General features: G+C 39.8%; 2 protein-coding genes across 2 annotated transcripts; both read right to left on the reverse strand.

The window, feature by feature from the left end:
* Positions 1–5,875: 5,875 nt before the first annotated feature.
* On the reverse strand, positions 5,876–7,178 carry LOC138910393 (uncharacterized). Its single transcript, XM_070201629.1, has 2 exons — positions 6,720–7,178; positions 5,876–5,971 (listed from the first exon to the last, which is right to left on the reverse strand). The coding sequence occupies exons 1-2, from the start codon at positions 7,176–7,178 to the stop codon at positions 5,876–5,878; spliced, it is 555 nt and encodes a 184-aa protein (XP_070057730.1).
* A 568-nt stretch (positions 7,179–7,746) lies between these two features.
* LOC138910394 (uncharacterized) lies at positions 7,747–9,741 on the reverse strand. The gene is made up of 2 exons (XM_070201630.1): positions 9,523–9,741; positions 7,747–8,466 (listed from the first exon to the last, which is right to left on the reverse strand). Exons 1-2 carry the CDS (start codon positions 9,739–9,741, stop codon positions 7,747–7,749), a joined length of 939 nt encoding a protein of 312 aa, XP_070057731.1.
* Between the last annotated feature and the right edge of the window lie 4,929 nt (positions 9,742–14,670).

A 14,670-nucleotide genomic window follows, 5' to 3' on the forward strand; every position in this document is an offset into this window, starting at 1 on the left:
TGCTTTGATTGTTACTTAAATTTTATTGTATTGTAGCATTAAATCTGTCATTACGTAACGACGAAATGTGCCACTTTATGTAACACACGGTTTGGTGTGATCGCGTCGTTACCTTGTCTCTTTCTCTCATCTCATCCTTCATTTTTATTAAATAATTTTATTTTATCATTTACCCTACCTTTTATATAATAATTTTACCCTGTATCATAATTTTTTTTAATAATATTGCAAGTTTATTTTTCATATTTAATGGTGCGTGATATCATGAAACAATGGCAAACGATACAATCTATCCAAGTATTCAACGATACAGTACAATACAATACAATACAATACAATAGGATACATTATAAAACGACATGTAACAACCATCCAAAAAAGCTATAAAGGAGGTATCTATATATTATATATTATATTATCTATACATAATAAAAAGGATACACAAAGACATCATATGTAACGACCCGACCGGTCGTTTTGAGCTCTAGCGCGTCGTTCGGCGGTTTGAGGCCATGAGCAACTTCACTTCAGGTATTATGACTTGTACGTGTGGTCGGAATTGAATTTCGGGGAGTCCAGAGTTGATTTAGAAAGAAAATTTCTCATTCGGAAACTTTAAGTTGGAAGAATTTACTACGGTGTGATTTCTAGTGAACGACCTCGGAATCGGGATTTAAAGGTTCCAACAGGTTTGTATGATAATTTTGGACTTAGGCGTATGTCCGGATCGGGTTTTGGATGATCCGGGAGCATTTCGGCGCATATTGTGGAAAGTTGGCATTTTGGAAGGATTTCATAAATTTGGGTTGAATTGCATTTCAATGTTATCGATGTCTGTTTGGTATTCCGAGCCTGGGAATAACTACGTATGCTAATTCTGGACATAGTGGCGAGTCCGGAAGTGGATTTGGAGGTCCGTAGATCGTTTCGGGGTCATTTGGCGAAAAATGAAAATTTGAAGTTTTTGGAAAGTTTGACTGAGGGTGAGCTTTTTGATATCGGGTTCGGATTCTGATTCCGGAAGTTGGAGAAGATCCGTAATGTCATTTAAGACTTGCACGCAAACTTTGGCGTCATTCCGAGTTGATTTGATAGGAATCGGACGCGCAGAAGTATTTTTAAAAGTTTTTGAGTTCATGAGTTAATCCATGCGTTTTGGCGTCTGATTCGTGATTTTTGATGTTATTTCAGTGTTTCGATCGTGCGAGCGAGTTTGTGTGATTTTAGACTTGTGAGGATATTTGATGTGGAGCCCCGAGGGCTCGGGTGAGTTTCAGACGTTCAAGAGGATGAGGAAAAGCTCCAGTTTTTTGGTGTTTCTGGGCAGGAGTTGCAGGTCTCACAAAATGCAAAGCATTGATCGCATTTGCGAAAAGCCATTCGCATTTGTGAAGTTGGGAAGGCTCTGAGGGTTTCGCATTTGCGAAGAACCCGACGCTTCTGCGAACTGGCCCTCTTTGCATTTGCGATGTTTTTAGTCGCATTTGCGACCATGGCAGAGATGGCCAGCCTTCGCATTTGCGATCGTTTTGTCTCATTTGCGACTTCGCATTTGTGAACGAGGTGTCGCAAATGCGACGCGTACGACCTGTGCAGCAGTTTTTAATGCGGGACTTAGCTTTATTTCCCCATTTCCCATATGGCCTTGGACGATTTTTAGAGCATATTTTAGAGGGGTTCCATCAACACCAAGAGGTAAGTGATACCTATCGATTCTTTAGCTAAATAAACGAATCATAAGTGGAGTTAACATGGAAAATGGTGGGATTTATGGGATTTTTGAGGAAAACCTAGGGTTTTGATAAAATTGGGATTTGACCACGAAAATGATTATGGAATTTGATATAAATCATATATTTGAGTTCATGAGATTATGGGTAACAATTTCCTTCGAAAATTTCTGAAATCCGGCCACGTGGGCCTGGGGGTGAATTTTAGAAATTCTTCAATTTGGGTTGGAAAATTGATTTAATAGTTAGGAAATGAACTCTTAAACATGTATTGACTATTTTAAATGTCATTTGACTAGTTTCGGTCGTTTGGCACCGAGTTGAGGGTTTAAAGCACAATTGTGGACCAGAAAGTAAGCTCTGAGGCGAGGTAAGTCTCCTGTCTAACTCTGTGAGGGGAAAACTACCCCTAGGTAATCTATTTAATAAATGTTACTTGATGCGGGGTTTACGTACGTACGAGGTGATGAGAGTCCGTACGTAGCTAGATTCATGTTATTGTCCGGGTAGACTTAGGTTCACACCATGCTATACTTGCACTATAGAGATTATCTTTGCTCGTTTAATTCTTTTATTTCGCATTATGACTTGAGACAAGACATGCGTAGAGTGATAGACTCGTTATTGTAGAGGCTTCGCAAGTTTCATGATTAGTCACGAAACAATTGTACTCCTCTTATGAAATTGTGTCCGCGATTTATATATGTATGTTTCATTGAAAGGATTTTCGTTAAAGATATTATAACTCACACGTTTATTCGGGAGTGGGGTCAAGGACCCGTTAAAGCTTCTTACTCTAATAGGATCGGGCCGTTCGCCTCGGCAGGATTTACGTACCACACTATCATGAGAGCGGGCCGTTCGCCTCGGCAGGTTAATGGATGTATCTATGGTTCGTGTCGTTCGACACTCGGCAGTGCATAGATTATGATGGGATCGGGCCGTACGCCTCGGCATTTCTGTAAAAATATCCTCATGAAATCGTGCATAACATTTGGCAAGAAGCCAGTGTATGTGTGAGTTCTTCCTGATTTGAAGTATAATGACCCATTTTGGTGAGGTCCACAATATATTTATATGTATGCTCCGGTTGGGGAGGAAATTTGCTAATTGAGAGCTTGAGCCTATTGTAAAGAGGAGAATTGTACTACGTATTTATACTCGTTTATTTAATTTATTTACTCTGCCTCATATTTGTTTACCTCTTTACTGTACCTAATATTATTGGACCACTAGTGAGTGTCGATGTCGACCCCTCGTCACTACTTCTCCGGGGTTAGGCTAGATACTTATTGGGTACACGTTGATTTACGTACTCATACTACACTTGCTGCACATTTTTGTGCAGGTAATTTTATGTCTGGTGGTCCTTTGGGCACGGAGGCACAGATGATGCGGGGATTTACCGTGTGCTACATTTCATGTTACGATCCACAGTCAGCAGAGTCTCCTTCAGAGTTATTTATTTTTCTCCTGTCCAATTTGCATTCCGTACAGATGTTGTGTTTTGTTTTACATCCTAGTAAATGCTCATGCACTTGTGACACCAAATTTGGGGATGATTATGGGTTGTTCCGTATTGTAGTTGTGAAGATATTATCATTTACTCTGTAAGCTTTTATCTCTTACTATTTAATTGAAGGAAATTTACGATTTCAAGAATACTAAAATGAGTAATTAAGTTAAACTTTTATTGTTGGCTTGCGTGACAGTGGTGCTAGGCACCATCACGACCTTTAGTGGATTTTGGATTGTGACAATATGATATCAGAGCACTAGGTTCACTTAGTTCTCACGAGTCATGAGCGAGTCTATTAGAGTCTTGTGGATCGGTATGGAGACGTCTGTACTTATCTTCGAGAGGCTACAAGGCTGATAGGAGAACTTCCCTTCTTGATTCCTCATCGTGCGATTTGATTCATTTGAGGCTTGTGCCTTTATTTCCTTCCTAGTCAATCTTATGCGACGTGAAGCGCTTGTTATCAATTGGGAATCGAGAAATTTTAATGGTACTATAGATGTGGCGTAAGATGTTTCTCCTTGCGTAATAACTTGGGCTATGGTCGTCACCTTGCGGAAGGCTGTCATGTCGTTTCAGCTCAGTATCAGTAATTCCTATGGTTTTGAAGTTGAGCACTGGTTGTTATGATGATTCATGTGTTGTTATCGCACAGTATTGATGTAATGGTAAGATGCTTGTCTATGTGTCGGGGCAGTAAATGACATGAAAGGAGGTTTTTCTCAATGCATGATTCAAAGCTTCAGTGTTTTATTTCCATTGGAGGAAAGGCAATCGGACTATGAATGTTCAGGGTTGGGTTGATGGAGTAACGAGACTGGGTATTTTCTACCATGGCAAAATTTTCATCTGTGATATAGCGTCGTTGTCCTTGTTGAATGTGTTATGTTCGTCGGTGTTATGGTTTTCTTCAATTTGCCTCCAGGGCAGGGTATGGTGGAATGGTGCCGGGGAAGCAGTTGTCAGAGATCACGGTGTGGTGTGGTTTAGAATCGAATCGGTGTTCCTAGTGTTGATGGCTCGAGAAAGGTAATCTTTGGGGAGGTTTAAAGTTGGTAGTAGTCTATTAATCCAAGTTCTATAGAGATGGATTTTGATTTAAGGCAACAACTAGGCAGCGAAGGATAAGGAAGAACATGGCGGAAGGGAGTCTATTACTAGTAGGTTAAGTATGAATAGCAGAAGTCGGGAAGTTGCCTAAAGGAGAGGGTTTGACCAAAATAGGAGAGTGGTAGAGTAGCATATGGTTTCTGTGGTAGGGTAGTTGCATGCCTTGAGGAAATTTTAGAGTGATTTGGAACTCATGGTGGAAAGTGACTAAGTCTACGAACTTAATTTGGAATATTGGTTGCTATATGGAGAAAGGTTGGATACGACGGAAAAGAGTTGCTTGATATGAAGAAGGATACAACATCACTTTGGATTGGAATGTATTGTCGCACCTTTAGTTGGTGTCCATGAGGAGTGAACGGACTTGTACAGCAGGTGAATGAGCACGGGCTCAGGAAGGTTTAAGGATTCCATAGTAATTGTACTCAGTGCATCATCATTGGAAGGTGTCGGCATGGACCTTCCACGGGTGGGTTATCTCCTGTGAGCAGGCTAGTGGTTGCGTGGTGTTGATGAAGCTTCAAGAATTTTACTAGCTATCCAGTAAGAGGTCGAATATGTGAATGCGTCTAGTGATTCGGAATGTTCATGAAATGTTTAACAGGAAGATTCCGAGGAATTTAGCGGGTCGATTGCGCGAGGTCATGTCAGTGAGGAAGAAGGATTCTTGGTAGGTTCCAGGGTTTTGTAATGGTAGCTTCAAGCTAAGTGGGAGAGCCCCACCGCCTACGGTTGGATTGCATGGTTATCTACTTGTGAGGTTTCTGGTTATCGGCATATTGGCGGGTTATTACGACTAAAGCAAGAAAACATCAGTGATAATTTGAGCAAAGGATTTGGGGGAAAGCGTGCTATATTTGGCCTTGTCGATTCATGTTCAGGATTTGGGAAGACTCAGAGTTTATACTTCACGTAGATGTGATGTACAAGGAAAGTGATTCAGCTGGGTGCTTCCTTGAGAGGGTGTTCATGTGCTAGCAGAGCCTTGGAGTCAATTATATTTGGGACCAAGTCGGAGTGGGTGACTCTCAACAACGGTCCTAGTGGGTTCAAAGAAAAAACAATTTAATTTACCACAGTTAAGTATCGAGCTTTTGCAGTGGATTATGAAAGAGGCTTGGAGTGTTCTATGTTATTATTGGTCTGCGGTGCAGCATTGGGAGGAATGGGAGGAAATAACTTCGGATTCATAGAGAAATGAGGTCACTCTAGATGAGTGCAGATTTGGTTCGTTATGTTTGAAATGGAGCTACAATTATTCCTAAGGCAAGTCTAGAGTAAATTAGGATAAGTCAGATCGGTTAGCAATGGTTGAATTGCCATGGTGGTGGCAACGATCAGTTCCTTCAACGTGTTAAGTTATGCATGTGAATTGTGGCGGTACGTGCGATGCTTGATGACCGCCGTAATCGATTTTATTTGGAGGCATTCGGGTATTATGGCCTATTATGTGTAGATGGATCCCGGAAGAGTTATGGCGGTTTAGACCACTACTAGAGGATTGTAATTTCTGCGGTTATGTGAATTCGGTCTCATGCAAGAAGAGAAGACAATGCTTAGTCTCATGCAGAGAAAGGCAGTGCTTAGCCTTACGCAAGAAAGCAATGATCAGCTGCAAGAGACTAAAGTATTTCTTAGCATCATATGTTTACGTTTAGCAATTTGTCGTCATGGAGGTAGTGATTTTGCTATGCGTATGTGTTTGCGAATATTACTGTTGTTCCTATCGCACCTGCATTCAAAGGAAAATTGTGATTCCTTGCTTCGCCTTTACAGTTGGTTCATGCTCTTGATTCCTTGCTTCTCCTTTACTCCTGTCTTGAAATCCTGTTTGAGTTACCCTGGGTAATGCCTGGCTGTCATAGAAATAATGTTTTCGAAAAATATGCGTGCATTTGACAAATTATTTGCAAAAATATAATTATTTGAAATGTAGTATGTGATATCAAATAATTTAGATGAACTGGTGACTGTAACACATTTCAGAGAATTGTGACCTCCTTGCCTTAGAATTTTGAGGGCTCCCCTCAAAATTCTGCCCCACTTTAAATGCAATACTTTTGGTTGTTCCACATATGACGAAGTTGGCAGAACTTGCAATCTTGTCCCAATTTCCAATCATGGGGAAAATGAAGATTTTATTAAGATGTGACCGAACCCACAGGGCTGCCTATGTATCCCCTCTTAAACGAGAATCAGGTCAAGCGTAGTTCAATTACATCAAGTGAAGAAATGTAAACAATTCTAAACATAGTATCTCTTGACTGCGTCTGAGTTGATAGGTTTTGGCCAAATCTCTCTGTCCATTTCTGCAAGTATGAGTGCTCCTCATGTTAATACTCGATGAACCATGTACGGACCTTGCCAGTTGGGTGAGAACTTCCCCTTGGTTCATCCTGATGTGGGAAGATCCGCTTTAGCACTAACTGCCCCAGTGTGAATTGCCTTGGTCTGACCTTTTTGTTGAAAGCTCTAGCCATTCTGTTCTGGTAGAGTTGACCGTGACATACTACATTCATTCTCTTTCCATCAATGATAGTCAGTTGTTCATAGCGGCTCTGTACCCATTCTACATCATTGAGCTCAGCTTCTTGTATAATTCTCAACGAAGGGATTTCTACTTCGGCAGGAATAACTACTTCAGTGCCATAAACCAATAGGTAAGGAGTTGCCCTAGTTGATGTGTGAACCGTGGTACGATACCCGAGCAGAGCAAATGGCAATTTCTCGTGCCATTGCTTGTAATTATCTACCATTTTCCTTAGTATCTTCTTGATGTTCTTGTTGGCGGCCTCTACAGCTCCATTCATTTGCGGCATGTATACCATGGAATTCTTACGCTTGATCTTGAAACTTTCACACACGACCTTCATTAGATTATTGTTGAGATTGGCGGCATTGTCGGTAATGATTGACTCTGGCATTCCGAACCTACAAACAATGCGATCCTGAACAAAATTTGCGACGACCTTCTTAGTTACAGCTTTGTAAGATGCGGCTTTGACCCATTTTATGAAATAATCTATGGCCTCTAGAATTAACCTATTCCCATTTTAAGCAGCGGGTTCGATTGGACCGATGACATCCATGCCCCAAGCAGAGAAAGGCCAGGGTGCACTTGTTGCATTGAGTTCATTGGGTGGCACTCGTATCATATCAGCATATATCTGGCATTGGTGACATTTCTGAACATACTTGATGTAGTTTATTTCCATACTCATCCAGAAATACCCTGATCTTATTATTTTTATGGCTAAGACGAAGCCATTCGTGTGCGGTCCGCAAGTTCCGACATGTATTTCCTCAAGAAATCTGGAAGCTTCCTTGGCATTGACGCACCATAGTAACCCAAAGTCGGGAGTTCTTCTATACAGAATTCCTCCGTTTTTAAAGAAATGGTTGGCTAATCTTCGAAGCATGCTCTTCTGAGTATGGGTAGAGTGCTCTTAGATATTCTCCTTTTGCCAAATATTCCTTGATGTCGTGGAACCATGGATTTCCATCACTCTCTTCTTCAACATGAGCGTAATAAGCTGGCTGTTTATGAATTCCTATTGGGACAGGATCGATGGAGTTCTTGTCTGGGTGTTGTATCATGGAAGATAGAGTGGCCAATGCATCTGCGAACTCATTTTGAATTCTCGGGACATGTTTGAATTCTATCTTTGTGAACCTTTTGATCAGCTCTTGTACATAGTGCAAATATGGCAATATTTTGGTGTTCTTTGTAGCCCATTCTCCTAAAACCTGATGCACCAACAAATCCGAATCTCCAATTACCAACACCTCCTGAACATTCATGTCAATGGCCAACCTGAGTCCCAAGATGCAGGCCTCAGACTCTGCCATATTGTTGGTGCATGGAAACCTGAGATTTGCTGATACCGGATAGTGTTGGCCGGTCTCTAATACCAAGACAGCTCCAATACCTACTCTTTTGAAGTTTGTTGCTCCGTCGAAGAACATTCTGCAACCATCATATGCTTCGGTGATATCTTCTCCTACGAATGACACCTCCTCATCGGCAAAATAGATTTTCAATGGTTCATATTCTCCGTCTATGGGATTTTCTGCCAGATGATCTGCCAATGCTTGCCCTTTGATTTCCTTTTGAGATACATAGATGATGTCGAACTCACTCAGCAATATTTTCCACTTTGCTAGCTTACCCGTAGGCATGGGTTTTTGAAAGATGTATTTTACCGGGTCCATCCTTGATATGAGATATGTAGTGTATGCACAAAAATAATGCCTCAACTTCTGAGTTATCCATGTCAAAGCACAGCAGGTGCACTCCAGCAAAGAGTATCGGGCTTCGTAGGGTGTGCATTTCTTGCTCAGATAGTATATTGCCTGCTCCTTTCTTCCAGTTTCATCATGTTGTCCCAAAACGCAGCCGAAAGCTCCATCCAGTACAGACAAATAAAGCAGCAGCGGTATTCCTGGATCTGGTGGGACCAGAATGGGCGGTTTGGATAAATACTCCTTGATTTTGTCGAAGGCTTTCTGGCATTCTTAAGTCCAACTTGTTGCAACATCGTTCCTCAGCATTTTGAATATCGGCTCACATATCACAGTTGATTGTGCTATGAAGCGACTGATGTAATTAAGACATCCTAAAAATCTCATCACATCTTTCTTATTCTTTGAGGTGGCAAGTCTTGGATTGCTTTGACTTTTAATGGGTCTAACTCAATTCCTCTGCGAGTGACGATGAATCCTAACAATTTTCCATTAAGGACTCCGAAAGCACACTTTGAGGATTCAGTTTCAGATTATAACTTCGAAGCCGATTGAAGAATTTCCTCAGATTCACTATGTGATCCGTACTCCTTTTGGATTTGATGATAACGTCATCCACATACACTTCTATCTTTTTGTGTATCATGTCATGGAAAATAGTTTTCATGGCTCTCATGTAGGTGGCTCTGGCGTTCTTCAGACCAATGGTATCATTTTATAACAATATATTTCCCATGGCGTGATAAAGGCTGTCTTTTAAGCATCCTCCTCATCCATCCAGATCTAATGGTACCACGCGAAGCAATCCACAAAGGATTGGAGTTCATGTTTAGCACAATTGTTGATCAATATGTGTATATTAGGCAACGAGAAATCATCTTTGGGACTTGCTCTGTTTAGACCTCAGTAGTCAACACATACATTGACTTTCCCATATTTCTTCAGAACTGGCACAATGTTGGCCAACCAAGTCGGGTACTCGACCACTCTAAGAACCTTGGCTTTGATCTGCTTGGTGATCTCCACTTTTATCTTCAAACTTATATCTGGCTTGCATTTTCTAAGCTTCTTCTTTATTGGTGGACATGTAGGATTAGTGTGTAACTTGTGAGCTACTATGGTTGTGCTCAAACCTGTCATATCGTCATAGGACCATGCAAAGATATCTTCATATTATTTTAGGAATCTGATGTACTCTTCTTTCTCTGACGGTGATAGATGAATGCTTATGCGTGTTTCCTTGACTAGTTTGAAATCTCCCAAGTTACTGCTTTAGTTTCATCCAAATTGGACTTTGGCTTGTTTTCAATATTTTCCACTTCTCTGACGATTTCCTCATGTATCATATCATCTTCCAGGTCTTCTGAATCACTATCCCTCTGTTGCATTGTCTCATTACATGTCACAGTCACAGGTTCATCAGGATAGGTAATAATAATGCTGTAAAAAGAGAAAATGTAGAGAATAATAGTAAATACAAAAAGTAGCAATGCATTAATTGAAATCTTTATAACGTTAACAAATGCGGCTCGATGACTCGAGCAATTATTTCAAAGCAAAATACTGAAAATTTCTCAAATGCTTAAAAATAATTGATGCTAATCTGCCAAGCTACCTAGGAACTCGATAGGCCAGGGATGGTGCAGCAGTCCAGTTTTTGAGAACAGCTCCTTTCCCCACAGTCTGAATGGTAAGGTATTCCTCCTCTTCCTACTCAATTATAGCACTTCAATCCATATCTCTTTTGTTCCAGACGTAAAACAAGTTCATTCTATGCCAGGGTGCTCCGACCATCTGACGTTTCGACGTTCTTACCTATAATAGCGTTGTCCTTCCTGATACCACTCAAATCGTCCATTTTCCCTTTCCCTTTCCCTTTGCTTTTTCCATTAGGATCACTTGGTGGAGGAGGAGGTGGAGGACCTCTGGATCTAGTGTGATATGCTGACGATGCCAGTATGCACGAACCAACCAGTGGGAATGGGAATAATCAAAAGGAAAGAAAAAACACAAGTTAACCAAGTTAGTAAGGAATATTAAAAGAGTGTTTGCGATACTAAAACACATTTCACAAAGACATGCAATAATTCGCGTCTAAAATTGGGGACCTCATTGTGCCCGAGGTAGGCCTAAGCGACACATAGACTTGGAGAAAATTGATGCCAACATTTGCGTCATTTCATTAATGCAAAAAAAAATGAGCCAAACCTATACTAAATCGACAATAATAAAAATTACTAATGGCATTTAGCCTTATTATAATCGAAATCTAAAGCTAAGCTAAAAAGCTGTAAAGATCTTTCAACCAGTCAAGTAGCAAAGGTGGGATGTTTTGGACCATGCCGAACCTGGGGACTTCGTGCTTCATTTTCTGCAAACAAATAAAGTTAGCACTTTCCCCCTCCAGATACGACCACTTACAAAATAATGATCAATATATTGGCACATTTTCTCCAAGTAATGTACATAACATGGTAGTGTCCATTGGGACTGTAGAAATCCCTTTGGACTTTAGGCAAGGTTTATCTTAGCGGGCTATTGCGTTAACAACGTTCTAACCCGTACTAGGTTTAACATGACGCATGTACATTTGATATTGGAGTAAGGTTTCTAGAATGGCCTAGACCGGTACTCCCAAGAAGATAACTTGAGAGGTAAAGGAACGGGACTGTCGATTGCACCGTTGATCGACTAGTCTACCGCAAATAAGCCTTTCCGATTAAAAAAAAAGGTAATTTTGGAAGAACGCAGACACTCATCAAGCGCCGCTATGTTGATAATTGGCACGAGGGGAGTATGATGCGGAGCATGCTTTATGCAGAAATAACACGTTGTCAAGTATTTGCATGATAAATATGTAAAAGCAGTAAATACAATAGTAAGGTAAACATAGGAAATATAGAAAGGAAAGACAAAAGAAAAGAGTCAGTTTAGTTCTTGAAATATATGCAAGAATGTAATAAAGCATATATGGGAATAGGGATGGGGGAGGCATGATATGGCAGTCTTAGACAAGATGAAATGGAAAGTGGTCATAGAAAATAAAGGTGAACGGGAAAGGAATGTGCATGTCATAACAGATTTAAACAAATAAAGGTGAACGGGGAAGGAATGTGCATGTCATAACAAATTTAAACAAATAAAGGTGAATAGGGGAAGGGTTATGTATGTAATAGCAAATTTAAACAACTAAAGGTGAAGAAGAAAGTAATCCACGTAAGTCAAGTTCATTATGGTAAGAGCCTAAGGGTATCCCCAGCAAAGTCGCCATGATGTCGCGCCCCATTTTTCTAGCGAAAGCGGGCTTCGACATTGTGACAACTCTTTTGAGTGGGAGGTAAAGTGTTAAAAGAAGAAGAGTCGCCACCTAACGATTTTTAAGGTGCGTTAGGGCACCTATTATGCAGATAACTCTGTATGACTAGTCAGCGCCACTAAAGATCGGGTAAGGGCTCAGATTACATCAAAGAGTAGGTGTTAGGCACTCTTCGAGGTCCACAACTGTGGGTCCCGACCGAACTTAAGGCTATGTGTTGAACAAGTTGAACAGAGTAGAAAGTCCACATACTTATTTCCTAGGACTATAAAGCATAAGCAAATTCGTGTGTCATGTTGGCAGGACACACATAAGCAATTTCATGTTTGCATTTTGGACATGATTGACAACAGACTATTACTAAAGAGGTTTTAAACATAGACGTGGTAAAAAGCAACTTAAGACAATTTCAAGCGGGGGATCTAATTATGAAAAGTTGAAGGGTCAACAGAGCAGAGTCTTAATAGAGTAGCTTTAGCATAAAGAATGACAATATAAGTTCAAACAAGTGAAAGAGCAGTATGTGCAACATTAGTAGAGTTGAGGAGGCATATCACTTAGATCAACATGGCAAGTATATATGCTTAGTTTTTCAGAACAACAGGATTATAGCAAAGCACAAATAGGTCTGAAAGAGACTCAAAACTAGGAGATTAAGGCATGAAGGTCTAACAAAGTTATAGTCAGAGAATGGCAAGTAAACAAGCAAGTGGGCATGGTTTATAACAGTCAATAAGAATCTTAATCACAAAGGTTTCTAAGTTCAAAGATCATGGTAGGAAGATTTGTCAATCTAAAGGTCATAGGATAGACAAACTTTAGAACTTAAGCCAGTCATAATGGTAAAACCAAGTGTATTGGGGTTTAACTAGAAACCTGGCAATACTGAAGAACACAAGATTGACCAAATACCAAAATAGAAATATATTAGGCTAAAACATTCAGACAATAATGGACACATAAGGTTCATGTAAGCAGAAGAGCAGTAGAACATGCATGAGGGATTCATTGGAAAGAAATTCACACAAACAAGTTTTGGGCATGAGATAACATCCTTAAGAAATGCAAAAACCTAAGGCAAGGCATGAGGAAAGGATTTTGAAGAGCAGCTAGTAATCAGAGTAGCATAACAAGTTGAGAATAATCATAAATTATTCAATTGCGCACATATAACAGGCTTGAAACCCAGAATTCAAGTAGGTTCAGATAAACAGGGGCAAGGATAATTAAATCATATACGAACATGGTAGAGATTAAGAACCAACAACTTGCTTATCAGTAACATGGAGAGAACATCAAAAACCCCAAATTTCTCAGTGCGTCAGAGTTCCTAAGGGCTTCAAACGAACCCAGGTAAGTGCTCACACTCAGTGAGGCTGAATAATAGAATTCCGGTGGCCTTGGATTTCAGCCGACCAAAGTCTCAAATTTTAGAGTTGTGGAATGAGTGGGAGTGAGAGAATAACAGGGATTAAGGTCTGTTTAAGGGGAATTAGGGAAGGTAGGGATTTATTATATGCCGTTGATCATTTGAGATCAACGGTCGAGATTGAATAGGAAATTGGGCGGGTCAGAAGTAATGGGTCATTTGGTTGGGCTGCTGAGGTTATTGGGCCAATTTTGGTCTGAAAAATGGACTTAAAACTGGGCTTTTATTTAAATGCACGAAATTTATCCAAAAATAATTTTATAAAAATATTTAATAAATAAATAAATAAAGATATTATTTATGCACTAAAATGATTACAAATAATAATTTAGCATTATAAAAATATAAAATGCTATTTTGATACAAATAATGTAAAAAAAAGAGCACTTATGTATGAACATAGGCTATTATTGCAAACATTACATAAATAACTAAAATATAGATATAATCATACGAAATGATATAAAAATATATTTTAAAACATGTGTGTCGGTGTAAAAATAATAAATTAATATGATTGAGTTATTGCAAATAATTTAAGGGAATAATTAGCAAATATTCAAGTAATGTTAATGCAAGAAAAAGCTCTGAAAATTATGGAAAATGCTTGTATAAATCTTGTAAATTTTGAAAAAATATATATACTATTTAGAAAAATATGAAGGGAAAATTGGGTATCAACAGCGCGCTAGATCTCAAAACAACCGGTCAGGTCGTTTCAATCTCCCCCACTTAAACATACGTTCGTCCTCGAACGTGCTAAGAATTTCTCTAATGTTGCCCCAAAATTATTGTTCAACACCTTGTGCACCTACCTGTGCCACCATAACCCAGTTGAGCACATTAGCTCGAGCCAGACTGAAGATCCCCCATTTTATTTAGTCAATAAGATTTAGAACCAAATTCCAACCTTCGAATTTCTTTACAAGACCTGATTCTAATATCTCATTTGTCAATACACACAGTACCAAAACATGACCATGCTCCTATGCTGAAATCACACCATGCACCACATAAGTCGGTTGCCCATAATAACATCCTCCGACCACAGTAGCTAGAATTTCACGAATCTGATGCCCTCAATACACCTCACAAAGCATATGAGCCTTGTTCCAACTCTCGCAATACTGCCATGACGGAAGAGATGTGTAGAAACTCATAACCACCTGCCGAATCAACAAATCATGGAGTCTTTCCTCCTGACAAGGACCATTACCTCATTTCGAACTGAATAACGATATTTGCTCTTTAATATACCTTACATAACTCTGATCGCACTGATCTCAGGTCCAATAATCTCATCTCACCCAGTACAAGCTACTCG

The sequence above is a fragment of the Nicotiana tomentosiformis genome, chromosome 4 (genome assembly GCF_000390325.3).
Source record: "Nicotiana tomentosiformis chromosome 4, ASM39032v3, whole genome shotgun sequence".
In the NCBI taxonomy this organism is placed as follows: domain Eukaryota; kingdom Viridiplantae; phylum Streptophyta; class Magnoliopsida; order Solanales; family Solanaceae; genus Nicotiana; species Nicotiana tomentosiformis.